Source organism: Pristiophorus japonicus, chromosome 14, assembly GCF_044704955.1.
Source record: "Pristiophorus japonicus isolate sPriJap1 chromosome 14, sPriJap1.hap1, whole genome shotgun sequence".
Taxonomy (NCBI): domain Eukaryota; kingdom Metazoa; phylum Chordata; class Chondrichthyes; family Pristiophoridae; genus Pristiophorus; species Pristiophorus japonicus.
In genome coordinates, this window is record NC_091990.1 from 180,608,118 (window position 1) to 180,622,377 (window position 14,260).

The following is a 14,260-nucleotide window of genomic DNA, read 5'->3' on the forward strand; positions in this document are numbered from 1 at the left end:
ACTTTATAAATGTGATGAGGGTTTCTGCCTCTATCACCATTTCAGGCAGTGCATTGCAGACCCCCACTGCCCTTTGGGTGTAACAAGTTCTCCTCAACTCCCCTCGAATCCTTCCACCAATTAATTGGAATGTTGGCCTTCATTGCGAGAGGGATGGAGTACAAAAGCAGGGAGGTCCTTCTGCAACTGTACAGGGTATTGGTGAGGCCGCACCTGCAGTACTGCGTGCAGTTTTGGTCACCTGACTTAAGGAAGGATATACTAGCTTTGGAGGGGGTACAGAGACGATTCACGAGGCTGATTCCAGAGATGAGGGGGCTACCTTCTGATGATAGATTGAGTAGACTGGGTCTTTACTCAGAGTTCAGAAGGATGAGGGGTGATCTTACAGAAACATTTAAAATCATGAAAGTGATAGACAAGATAGAGGCAGAGAGGTTGTTTCCACTGGTCGGGGAGACTAGAACTAGGGGGCACAGCCTCAAAATACGGGGGAGCCAATTTAAAACTGAGTTGAGAAGGAATTTCTTCTCCCAGAGGGTTGTGAATCTGTGGAATTCTCTGCCCAAGGAAGCAGTTGAGGCTAGCTCATTGAATGTATTCAAGTCACAGATAGATAGATTTTTAACCAATAAGGGAATTAAGGGTTACGGGGAGAGGGCGGGTAAGTGGAGCTGAGTCCACGGCCAGATCAGCCATGATCTTATTGAATGGCGGAGCAGGCTCGAGGGGCTAGATGGCCTACTCCTGTTCCTAATTCTTATGTTCTTATGTTCTTATTACCAATTATGGTTATTGACCTCTATCTATAGTCTATTCAACCAGGAACTTGTGCCTCATGTTATCAAGTTTCAGCTCTGGTTCATGGGTATCTCAAGTGCATATTTAGAAAGGGCTGTAGAGATTTTCTTGGTTGCTAATGCGCCAACCACCCAGTTTTTAAGCTCTTTCAACAAATAGTGGCATCACAGATTGTAAAATGAAGGAGTCATAACTGCTCGTGGGTAGGAGATCATGCCAGAAGATTTCAGAGACGCTGCATTCGTGACCATCTTCAAGAAAGGTGACAAGTCCGACTGCGGTAACTACAGAGGAATCTCCCTGCTGTTGACCACCGGGAAAGTCATCGCAAGAATCCTCCTCAATCATCTTCTCCCCATGGCTGAAGAGCTGCTCTCAGAGTCGCAATGCGGATTCTGCCCACTGAGGGGCACAGTAGACATGATCTTTTCTGCTCGACAACTACAAGAGAAATGCAGGGAACAGCAGCAACCTTTGTAAATGGCCTTCTTTGACCTCAAAAAAGCCTTCGATACTGGATTATGGGAGCGTTCTCCGCAGATTCAGCTACCCTCAAAAGTTTGTCACCATCCTCCGCCTGCTCCATGATGATATGCAAGCTGTGATCCTGACCAACAGATCCACCACAGACCCATTCCACGTACGGACCGGGGTCAAGCAAGTCTGTATCATCGCACCAACACTCTTCTCGATCTTCCTTGCTGCAATGCTCCATCTCACCCTGAGCAAGCTCCCCGCTGGAGTGGAGCTAAATTACAGGACAAACGAGAATCTGTTCAACCTCTGCCGCTTCGAGACCAGATCCAAGGTCATCCCATTCTCCGTCAGCGAATTACAGTACACAGATGATGCTTGCTTCTGCACACACTCGGAGGCCGAGCTCCAATCCATCGTCAACACATTCACCGAGGCGTACAAGAGCATGGACCTTACATCATCATCATAGGCAGTCCCTCGAAATCGAGGAAGACTTGCTTCCACTCTAAAAGTGAGTTCTCAGGTGACTGTACAATCCAATACGGGAATTGCAGTTTCTGTCACAGGTGGGACAGACAGTGGTTGAAGGAAAGGGTGGGTGGGGAGTCTGGTTTGCCGCACGCTCCTTCCGCTGCCTGTGCTTGTTTTCTGCATGCTCTCGGCAACGAGACTTGAGGTGCTCAACGCCCTCCCAGATGCTTTTCCTCCACTTAGGAAAGTTTTGGGCCAGGGATTCCAAAGTGCCGGTGGGGACGTTATCAGGGAGGCTTTGAGGGTGTCCCTCAAATGTTTCCTCTGCCCACCTGGGGCTCGCATGCCATGTAGGAGTTCCGAGTAGAGCGCTTGCTTTGGAAGTCTCGTGTTGGGCATGTGGACAATGTGGCCCACCCATTGGAGCTGATCGAGTGTGGTCAGTGCTTCGATGCTGGGGATGTTGGCCTGAGTGAGAACAATGACGTTGGTGCATCTGTCCTCCCAGTGGATTTGCATGACCTTGCGGAGGCAGTGCTGGTGGTACTTCTCCAGCGTATTGCGATGTCTACTGTCTATGGTCCACGTCTCTGAGCCATACAGAAGGGCGGATATTACTACTGTCCTGTAGACCATAAGCTTGGTGTCAGATTTTAGGTCCTGGTCTTCAAACACTCTCTTCCTCAGGTGACCGAAGGCTGCGCTGGCACACTGGAGGTGGTATTGTACCTCGTCGACACTGTACATCCATAAGACAAAGGTCCTCTACCAACCTGCCCCCACCACAAAGCTCTGTCCCTCGGTTATCAAAATTCAATATGAGGCCTTGGACAACGTGGACCATTTTCCATACCTCAGGAGACTACTGTCAACAAGGACAGACATCAACAACGAGGTCCAACACCGCCTTCAGTGTGCCAGCGCAGCCTTTGGTCGTCTGAGGAAGAGAGTGTTTGAGGACCAGGACCTCAAACCTTGCACCAAGCTCATGGTCTACAGAGCAATGGTGATACCCGACCTCCTATATGGCTCAGAGACATGGACTATGTACAGCAGGCACCTCAAAGCGCTGGAGAAGTACCACCCACGCTGCCTCCACAAGATCCTGCAAATCCATTGGCAGGATAGGTGCACCAACATCAGTGTTCTTGCTCAGGCCAACATCCCCAGCATCGAAGCATTGATCATGCTCGATCAGCTCCTCTGGAGGGGCCACATCGTCTGTATGCCTGACATGAGACTCCCTAAGCAAGCGCTTTACTTGGAGCTCCGACACGGCAAGCGAGCCCCAGGTGGACAGAGGAAACATTTCATGGGCACCCTTAAAGCATCCTTGAAAAAATGTAACATTCCCACTGACTCCTGGGAATCCCTGGCCCAAGACCGCCCAAAGTGGAGGAAAAGCATCCGGGAAGGCGCTGAACACCTCTAGTCTTTTCGCTGAGAGCAAGCTGAAGCCAAGCGACGACAGCAGAAGGAGAGCGTGACAACCCAGGCCCCCCACCCACCCGTTCCTTCAACCATCATCTGCTCCACCTGTGACCGAGACTGTAGGTCCCACATTGGACTCCTCAGTCACCTGAGAACTTACTTTTGGTGTGGAAGCAAGTCATCCTCGACTCCGAGGGACTGCCTAAGATGATGGTTGAGGGTAAATCTTGGCCTGGACATCAGTGATAATCCCTCAGGTTTTCTTTGAAACAGTGCCTCTCAAGTCCACCCAAAAGCACAGGTGGGGCCTTGGTTTAGCATCTCATCTGAAAGACAGCCTCTCTGGCAGGGCAGCGATACCTCATTATTGCACTGGAATGTCAGTCTTACTTTTGTGCTCAAATCTCCTGAGCAGGATTATGAACCCACAACCTTCAGATACATAGACGAGCTTGCTACCAACTGAGTCACGGCTTACACCCTGAACGCATAGCACTAAAGCACGATTGCCCTCTTCTCTTAAAATGCAGTATGGTACAGAATGCTCGCCTTTGTGTATCAGGCGAGAAACAAGCCTATGGCTTGTACACCTGATCGGTGCTGGTACTAGAGTTGTACCAACTGTATAATTGGTCCTCAATTATCTAAGGACAGTCCAAAATTGAACCAAAAACCTTCCTGATCTATTTGACTCAGTGCCACACAACATTTACTCAGTAATTGGGATTCCTCCCCCCTCCCCACCTCCCCCCGCTACAAATGTCCTCAACCCCTGTTGTACATTTGAGTGACTGACCAACACTAACAAATGTATGTTGTTGCCAAACTGACAATATTTTGTACTCTGGACACATCCACAAGAAGCTGGAGCGATCCTTTGACAACTCCTTTTATATAGGATACAAAACAACCCAACTCGTTACCCATTTTACCAGTGGTTCTATTCCATGGATGGTAGTGATTCAGAATTTACAATGCAACAAACATTTTACTATTCAGTAATAAACGGGCAGCAATAAAGACAGTCATAAAACTTGGCACAATAAATTTTGTCCATCAGAGATTATTACATTTATTTAAGTGATAAAGTCTGTTATGGGACAGGGTACGAGGTAATAAAAGTTGATTTCCACTAATCAAACAAATAAATAGTTAATTAAACAATAACATTTTAAAATAAAAACTGTAAAGACTACAGTGGCAATGCCAAGTGAACCACATTTTTCCAATCCTGCTTTTTGTGTTAAATCCTGATGGAGTTGTTATATTACAATGGCCGCTGAACCTGTCACAAGCCTAACGATATACAACATGCTCACAAGTTGAATTTTACAGGCTCTCTTCCATTTTACAGATGACAATTTCTTGAGCAAATGAAATGGAATCATGCGACGTATTTCTTGAGTTGCGAATGACGGATTTGCATGTTCATGTAACTTTAGAACAAAAGTACTATCTTACTATTCTCTGCAACACTGGGAACTGAATTTCCCTTCCTTACACGTTTTGGGAAATTAAAAGTAAACAGCCAAGGTTACTTATTTTGTCATAGGGCACTAGGAGATAAAATTGGAACATTATGATATGTAAATTGGATGTTTGGTGGCCATCTCTGATCTGTGAATGGGAGAAAAGCTAAGTGTCAGTTTTGCCATCAATATTTCTGTTCTTAAAGACTAACTAGGAATTAGCTAGGGTAATATCGTTGGTCTCACTGTCCCTGTGCTAGGGAGTAAAAAATCGACCCAAGTTCCCATATTTTAACTGCGATGCAGTGACTACTGCAGGAACGTGTGCATGTGTGGCAGTTGGATGAGGGTAGGATACAGGTTGGTTACAAAGCCCTTCACAGTCTAACAACCTACCAGAATGCAATGTCTGGGTTCACACATGGCCACTTGGCAAAAGCTACCAGAGGCCTGCTTGCTCCCATGGAACCAACAACTTGCATTCATATAGCGCCTTTAATATAATAATGTCCCAAGGCATTGCACACAGGGCGAGTTAAAATTTGACACTGAGCCACACATTGAGATATTAGGTCAGGTGACCAAAAGCTTGTTCAAAGAGGTAGGTTTTAAAAAGTTCCATAAAAGAGAGAGAGAGGTCAGGCTGGATTTTAGGCTATTATTATTTTGGGGTGATAATGGCGGCGGGGCGGGAAAGTTAGCAGCTGGGAATAGTTTGCGCCATTTTCGTTAAATTTGGCCATCTGGGCCCGGCTGCTGGGGGTGCAGCATTAAGGGAGGCACTGTACATCTCTCTTGGCCCGTACTGCTCAGACTGCGATATGTGTGTGCGCTAGGTACGTGCAGCAGAGCTGGTTTCCAGTCGTCTTGGGGAATCCTTGCCACTGGACCAAGACCTAGCTCTGTCAAGCCCGTGTGGTGGCTGGTGTGCAACGGCCACCCCACGTTAAAAAAATCCACGCACGGGCATCTTCCACCCTTCTGGATGTAGTTCAAGACCTGGAATATTAGGTCCTTCATTGAAACACCTGTGAACTCATCCTTTTTGGCATTGAAGCAAGTCATCCTCGTTTCGAGGGACCGCCTATGATGCTGACATCTCTCTTGGTGCAAGGATGATAAAATCCCAAGCTAAGGAGCCGGGCCGGGAGCGCGTCAAGAGACGTATGGTGGGGGTTTAAGGCTAAAAGCAACCTTTTCCAAACCTTCGGGCGCTCAAAATTCCTCACATTGTATCAGCAAACACTGAAACACCGCATAATAAATAAATAAAACACCTCACATGTTTAAAATTAATTGAAATTAAATGTAATTAAATATTTTTGAAAAAAATAAATATTTTGGAATTTTTTTTACTGGCGGTAAAATCCTTGCCTTGCCGGGTCGGTATGGAGTATATGCGAGCCTGGCAAGGCATTGCAAAAGTCAGTTTTTGGTGCACAATGCGCATGTGCCAAAAACCGGCTTTTCCAATCTGTCAAGCAATGGAGCAGAAGTTTGAAGGACATGCGCTGGGCATGAGTTGGGCAAATAGCCCAATCTCTCCCGCGCGGCTGTCCTTCTACCGGGGATGCGGAGGAACTGTCTAGAGAAATCGTGACAGATCGGAAAAGCCGGTTTTCGGCGCATGCGCATCACGCCCCGAAAACCGGCTTTGGCGAGGCCTCGCCGGGTCCATGTGCACTTTGTACACACCCGGCCAGGCCGGACTTTTCGGCCCGATATGTTCATTCCTTTTTAAATATTGAAATATTTTTAATGATATTAAAAAGAAACTGTGTGATACAGCGTTGCATTGATCTCACTGTACTTATTTCAACACTAAATTTCCCTTTGAAATAGGGCTTTTTCCGTAGCAATTACCTTGCTTCCTTTCTGCATTTCTCTTCTCAGTTATTTTTTTGGCTCTTTTCTGCTCCATTGAAATAATGTCCATTTTTGCCTTTTAAACATTTAACAGGGCCTGGGGTAGACTTGGATCTTTCTGCAATACTGTGTGCAGGAGATAGATGTAGCATTCAGTTGTAGCCAGGTGTGGAGTCAGCCACGTACCCTCTCAAATGTAGTCAACTGACTTGTGTGTGTGACCTCCTGTCACAGGTAAAAGAAGGGAAAGGAAATTGGTTGAAGTGTGCACGAGTCGTATGATATTGGCACATAAGAACGGTTGGGATATCATCCTGTATCGATGCACAATTCCACTTACCGGTAACTCATTTCTTAGGGCCTCGGTTTAAAATGATAGCTCTATTCAAATTGGCAATCTGTATCTTACCTGCAAATTCATTAAAGTGGTTTCCGATGTCATATGCTTGGTAGTTGTAGCCAGTATATTCATAATCAATGAATTTTACAACTCCTAAGAAAGAGTGAATATTTATCAGTTATTATTTCGAAGACTGTTGTGCAACCTTCAAGTACTAATTCCCTTTATATACAATGTTCTCTGAGAGTAATGCAGCATGTAGGCACGTAGTTCTGAGTTCAACAAAAAAAATTAATTTCCAAGAGCTGCAGCCAATCTCGTGATATGGCCAAAAGTCTCCTCAAGCAAGCTCACTTCAGCAGTTTCCTTTTAGTTAATACACTGAGACATATAAACTGACATGCATGATTCACAGGGCAATATGTAATATATGGGTCAAGAAACAGAGAGGGAAACATAATCCCTTAATAGCCGATTATGATGGGAATTTAAATATACAAGTAACCTATCTTTCCAGTCATGGTACAAACTGTGTTCCTTGTTACTTTACTGTCTGTTCAGATAAAATGTTGTGTATAAACAAAGGCTGGGAATGCACAGGCTAAGCTGCTAACTAGTCAGATCACTTTGGGATAGATCCCTTGAACCAGTGATGATACGCAGACCATGTGAACAGCTCATTGTATAGGGTAGAGTTTCCTGTACAGCAATGAGGTGTGACAGCCTGGCAGGGTGGTAGGGCTTATTGCAAACTTGGGCACAAGTTGCTCCAGAGTATCCATTCATTGGAATTAAGATGCTGCTTTGACTCTGTGGTCGCATTTTCCCCTGAGTTAGAAAGTTGTGGGTTCAATGCTTTCCTTCAGTATTGAAGTACATAATCACCACTGACACTTCAGTACCGTACTGAGGAAGCACTACCTCTCCGATGAGATGTTAAACCCAGGCTCCATCTGCCTGTTGAGGTGGATGTAAAGGATTCAATGATTTATTTTTCGAAGAGGAGCAGAGAATGTCCCCAGTGTTCAAGTCAATATTTGTCTTTCAACCAACACGACTAAAAGCAGATTAACTGCTCGCTGATCCCATTGCTGTTCGTACCACTCCTTGCGCTGTGCAAACTGGCACCCGCGTTTATCTATAAAACTACATTTTAAAAGTAATTCATTGACTCTGAAGTGCTTCAGCGCATCCTGAGGATGTGAAAGGTGCCATTTATATTTAAGTTTTCTCTTTCTTTAACGTGGCTCAATACTATCAACTTTCAGTTTCGATCACTTTGGTGTTTACCCGAGTTAAATATGAATCCTCTGGACCGATATGCCAGTCTTGCTACTCTTTAAATGAAGCCCGGCTAGAAACTTGAATGCATGCGCTGTGGGACTGGGATACAACAACCCCTTTTGCCCCTCCCCATCCCCAGGCCAACATGACTTGGACAAAGATCAAAACAGGAGTCAAACGTCAGTATCTCTTTAACAACAGCAACTTACCTTTAATGTAAGGCTCACAGGAGCCTTATCGAACAACATTTGACACTGGGCCACATAAGGAGATATTAGGACCAAATGCTTGGCCAAAGAGGTAGGTTTTAAGGAGCATCTTAAAGTAGGAGAGAGATGTAGAGAGGTGGAGAGGTTTCGGGAGGGAATTCCAGAGCTTAGGGCCCAGATAGCTGAAGGCACAACCACTAAGTTGAAATAAATTCTTATTAATTCAGAGGGTTTCTGTCTGCATGAGAAAATGATAGAAAAAAACGAATCGTTTACCAATGAGATAATGCAGTGCTGTGTTTTGATGCCATTTTGCATTAATTGCATTATTTCCATGCAACACCTTTCTGATGAAAGTGACACATGGCTCATCTGATTAGGATGTTAAAGTTAAAGACAGATAAAAGGCATTGAGCGGAAAGCACTCACAATGTACGTAATCGGGTCCCTTCCGCTTTTGGTTTCTTCTGCTTCGGTTGGGAAACCCATAACCTTTGACCACATATCCACACCATCACTAAGACCACCTATTTCCACCTCTGTAACAGTGTCTCCTCCCCTGCCTCAGCTCATCGCATGCTGAAGCCCCCATCCATGCCTTTGTTTCCTATAGACTTGACTATTTCTGGCCGGACTCCTATCCTCCGCCCTCCATAAACTTGAGGTCATCCAAAACTCTGCCCACATGTCCTAACTCACGCCAAGTCCTGTTCACTCATCACCCTTCTGCTTGCTGACCTAGATTGGCTCCTAATTGAGCAATGGCTCCATGTCAAATTTCTCAACCTTGTTTTCAAATCCCTCCATGAACTTGCCCCTCCCTATCATTGTAATCTCCTCAATCTCTCCAATGCGCACCTCCAATTCTGGCCTCTTGCACATTCCCCACTTTTAATTGCTCCACCGTTGGTGATCATGCCTTCAGCTGCCTGGGTCCCAAGCTCGGGAATTCCCTCCCCAAACCTCTCCTCCTCTCTTCCCTCCTTCAAGGTGCTCCTTTAGTCATCTGCTCCAGTATAGCCTTACGTGGCTTGGTGTCAAATTTTGTTTGATAACGCTCCTGTGAAGCACCTTGGGATGTTTTCTGACAGCGTGTGTCTTTTTTATCTACAGGATTCCCGTCCGGAAGTCAGCCTGATTGACAGGCTTGGCTCCCTGTTGAGCAGGGAGCATTCCAGAGGAAGATGTAGGCACAGGAGCAGGTAACGAGTGTGCTGCTGGATTAGTGGGAGCGCGGAGGGCATGTCCAAACTCCCATCCAGCAGGGGAGGGTCCAAATCTCGATCTGGGATGGTCTGATTTTTGATCCTGGGGAGCAGAACAATTCCAGAGGCCGGTCTGGTCACCGTTCTGTGGGCGGGGTCTTTGGATGGAGGGGATTTCAATGGCCAGGACAAAGGGAAGCTTGGGGGGCTCGGGGAAAGTATTCCTGCTCCCTCTGGCCCACAAGCAGGGCTGTAAATGCACTTACCTTTCCCCAAGGCTGTCTTCGCTTCCCTTGAGCTGCTGAGTTTCCCTCGTTATATTATTTAAATAGTCACCCCGTCCCCTGTCCTGCCTTCAGTAAACTCAGAAGTGAGCGCGTTGGAATTGGTTTGAGATTTTTTGACAGAAGCAGAGTACAAAAGCAAGGAAGTTAGGTGAAACTTTATGAATCACTGGTTAGGCCTCAGCAGGAGTATTGTGTTCAACTCTGGGCTCCACACGTTAGGAAGGATATCAAGGCCTTGGAAAGGGTGCAGAGATTTACTGGAACCAGGAAAGAATGACTTCAGTTACTAGCGAAGCTGGGATTGTTCTCCTTAGAGCAGATAAGGTGAAGGGAAGATTTAATAGAAGCATCCAGAATCATGAAGGGTTTAGATAGAGTAAATAAGGAGAAAGTGTATCCACTGGCAGAAGGGTTGGTAACCAAAGGACACAAATTTAAGGTCATTGGCAGAGCGAGATATTATGCTCTGGAATGCATTACTTTTAAGGGCAGGAGAAGCAGATTCAATGTAACTTTCAAAAGGGAATTGGATAAATACTTGAAGGGAAGAACATTTCAGGGCTGTGGGGAAAGAGCAGCGAGGTAGGACTAATGGGGTAGCTCTTTTAAAGAGCCAGCACAGGTATGATGGGCCGAATGGTCTCCTTCTGTACTGTCAGATTCTATGATTTATCTCAAGACTTTGCGCCCAAATTTGACCCACCCGTTTTTTCGGCACACTCAAGTGAGATGCGCCAACTTCCTGGGCTCAAAATGGCGCCAAAAAGATGTCCCTGGATTCTGGCTGCTCTGTTGACTCTCCCGGGACTTGGGGTGGCATGGCGATTCCATTGGGGGTGGGGGGGGGGCGGAGCTAGGGCCCTGCGCGTGAAAGAGTGCCGCCAGCTGTCCGCATGCGCATTAGAGCATTTGCGCATGCGCAGTAGCTCCTGCCGATGATGATGATGATGATGATGCGTGCTGCAGCATGGGACCTGATGTGTCCCACCCCTATCCCGGGCCGAGTGGCTTGTTGCACCGTAACGAGAGAAGCCTGCCTTCTTGGTTCTTTTGTTGGCTGTCTGCATTATATTCTACACACAACTTGAAGACTTGAGGACATTGCCATGCAAAGGTTCAGGTAGAATTGTCTCTTTTGAAATCCATCTCCAAAGTTTGATGGGGGGGGGGGGGTGGCGGGGGGGGAGAGTTTTGATTGGGTGGGGGAAGAGTTTTGATCCCGGGGGGAATTTTGATCGGGGTGATAGGGTGTGATAACTGTGTAGCCAGTAATTTTAGTGAGTTTACTCAAGATTTTCCTTAACCCTATTGATGAAAATATTTTCCTACATAAGAGCAGGAAGTACTTCTATTTTTTATTTGGATATTTTGAAAAAATTATGTAAATAAGTTTTGTCTCTTTACTTCTTTTACTTTTGTAGTTTAAGCTTCCATGAATGTTTCTGTTGTACAGTAAATTAACTTTGCAAAGTTTGTCATATGATGTCCTAGATAGCTGTTTGATCCTATTCACATTCTTTAGTCAAGTCATTAAGTACTTACCTGCACTGATTTTTTAACTCTCCGCAAAGGTTTTCTGTGCGGCCACAAGTGGCCACATATGCTGGCCTAAGTTAGTTTGGAGCAACTATTAGCAGTCCAAACTGGCTTAAATGGCCAAAACAGGCATAGGTGGCTGGTAATGCCCCCTTTTGAACAATACAAAACAAAATGTAAAAATCCTAACTAACTCACACAATGGCGCAAATTGAATGTGCAAAACGGGGATTTTTAAGGTACTCCAGAAAAATCAAGTTGCTCCAAAAAAAATGGAGCAACTCCTGGGCAATTTTGGGCCCTATATGTGGGATTTTGCTGTGTACAAAATGTCTGTCATGTTTCCCATCATAACAACACCTTCTGTACTTTGACCGTGTCCATGAAACACTTATAAAAATGATCAAACACTTGTGAACTCATCCCTTTTTGGCGTGGAAGCAAGTCGTTCTCGCTTCGAGGGACTGCCTATGATGATGATGATATAAATTATCGAATCATGGAATCATAGATTAGTACAGCACTGATGGAGGTGATTCGCCCCATCGCTTTTACAAAGAGCTATCCCGTTAGTCCCACTCCCCAGCGCTTTCCTCATATCCCTGGAATTTTTCACTCGTTGCGTAAAAATGTTTTTCCTCCTGTCGCCTCTGGTTCTGTTGCCAATCACCTTAAATCTGTGTCCTCTGGTTATCAACCGTTCCAGCCATTGGAAACAGTTTTTCTTTATTTACTCTATCTAAACCCTTCATGATTTTAAATACCTCTATCAAATCTCCTCCTAGCCTTCTCTGCTCTAAGGAGAATAACCGCAATTTCTCCAGTCAGTCCACATAAGTGCAACTCCTCATCCCTGGAGCCATTCTAGTAAATCTCTTCTATACCCTCCCCAAAGCCTGCATGTCCTTCCTAAAGCGTGGTGCCCAGAATTGGACACAATACTCCAGCTGTGGGCAAACTAATGTTTTATATAGGTTTAACATAACATCCTGGTTTTTGTACTCTATGCCTCTATTTATAAAGCCCAGGATCCCATACATATTATTAACCTCTCCTGCCATCTTCAAAGACATGTGCACAAACACACCCAGGTCTCTCTGTTCTTGCACCCACTTTAAAATTGTACCATTTAGCTTATATTGTCGCTCCTCATTCTTCCTACCAAAATGTATTACCTCACACTTTTCTGCAGTGAATTTAATCTGCCATCCTCCCATTCCACCAGCCTGTCTATGTCTTTTTGAACGCTATTACGATCTTCCTCACTGTTTGCTACACTTCCAAGTTTCGTCTCATCGCAAATTTCACAATTGTGTCCTGTACCCGCCCCCACCAAGTCCAAGTCATTAATGTATATCAAAAACAGCAGTGGTCCTAGTACTGGACCCAGGGTAACACCACAGCATTCCGCCCTCCAATCCGCAAAGCTATTCGCCACATTGGTGCCTCTGGGGGACACTAATGGTGTGCAAGATACTCCTCACCTGGGGCTGGGGGGCTCGGGAGGTATGGTGGTACTACCGGCTCCTGGGAAATTCCCCGGGAGTTTTGCGGAGGCGTAGCACCCCGGGCCGCCATGCAACCGCCGATGACATCATTGCCGTGCGCATCATTACCCCTCCACGCTGAGGGCCAACCCCTTACCGCCCCGCATGGGAAATTGCCCCGCGGCACGCCATCGAGCAGGTCGACACTCCGTTTTGGGCGCTGGGCTGCAGGCCCGGTACCTCGCTGCCCTGGTGGGGTAGTGGAGGCCACCAAAGGCCTTGCAGAGTGCACACTGTGGCCCTCCCCTTTAAGCGAAGGGGAGGGGCGTTGAAGTGTGTCAGCATTACAGGGAACATCCGCGTAGCGCTGCACTATTGGCCCCAGCCTCGCCCCGGGACCGGCCCCTAAAGGAAGGGGAGTGCGCGAGATTGCGCTTCACTTTCTTTGGGGGGGGGGGGGGGGATAGAGGGGGGATTTAAGCCCAATTCAGCGGCCGGGGCTGGACTTCTGTGCAGGGCAGAGGAAGTCCCGGCCCCAGCAGGTTACCGCCCCCAATCTCGCAGGGCAATTTCGCCCCATTGTTTTCTATCCCTTAGCCAATTTTGTATCCATGCTGCTACTGGCTCCTTTATCCCATGGACTTCAATTTTGCTAACAAGCCTAGTATGTGATACTTTATCAAACGCCACTTGAAAGTCCATATACACAACATCAGCTATACTGCCTCATCCACCCTCTCTGTTATCTCATCAAAAAACTCAATAAAGTTAATACATTAAACAATTAGGGGGTGTAAACCCTGTGCCCCCATTTGGGGGAGGGTAATCTTCTGGGGCAGGGACTTTAAGTCCGTGGTGCAAAATTCCCACCCCGCCGTGGAATTGCCCTTACCGCCACAATCTCGTGCACTCCACTTCCTCTGGGGGCGGTAACCGGCGTGCTGAGGAAAGCGCTACGCGGATGATCCATGTCGCGCTGACGCGCTTCAACGCCCCTCCCCTTCGATTAAAGGGGAGGGCCACGGCACACTCTGCACGGCCTCTGATGGTCTCCGCTGGGGCCCCCAGGGGCAGCGTGCGACTGGCTGCCAGCTCGGCACACAAGGCGGAGTGGCGGGCTGCACCGTGGCGGCCGGGTCCATACTCGAGGGCGTCATCGTTGAGCCAATCCGAGAGTCGGCAGACAAAAGAAAGATGGCGCCAGCCCTTTAAGGAGAGCGGATGTTGGCCAGCTCACGCCAGTCTCATGGCACTTGGGGCAATTTCCCCCATGGGGCATTAAGGGGTCGGCGCAGGGCGCTGAGAGGTCATCGCGCACGGCGATTATGTCATCAACTATTGTGCAGCGGCCTGGAGCACTAACCGCGGGGCACGGTGCTACTGTGGCACTGCCTCCA

At 47.0% G+C, this 14,260-nt stretch overlaps 1 protein-coding gene across 1 annotated transcript in view; it reads right to left on the reverse strand.

The window, feature by feature from the left end:
* The window catches only part of LOC139279662 (ethanolamine kinase 1-like), a 610,209-nt gene that overhangs the window by 248,496 nt on the left and 347,453 nt on the right, over nt 1-14,260 (reverse strand). Inside the window, exon 5 of the mRNA XM_070898767.1 lies at nt 6,925-7,008. Coding sequence (XP_070754868.1) covers nt 6,925-7,008 — 84 coding nt within the window. The remainder of the gene's footprint in view (nt 1-6,924; nt 7,009-14,260) is intronic.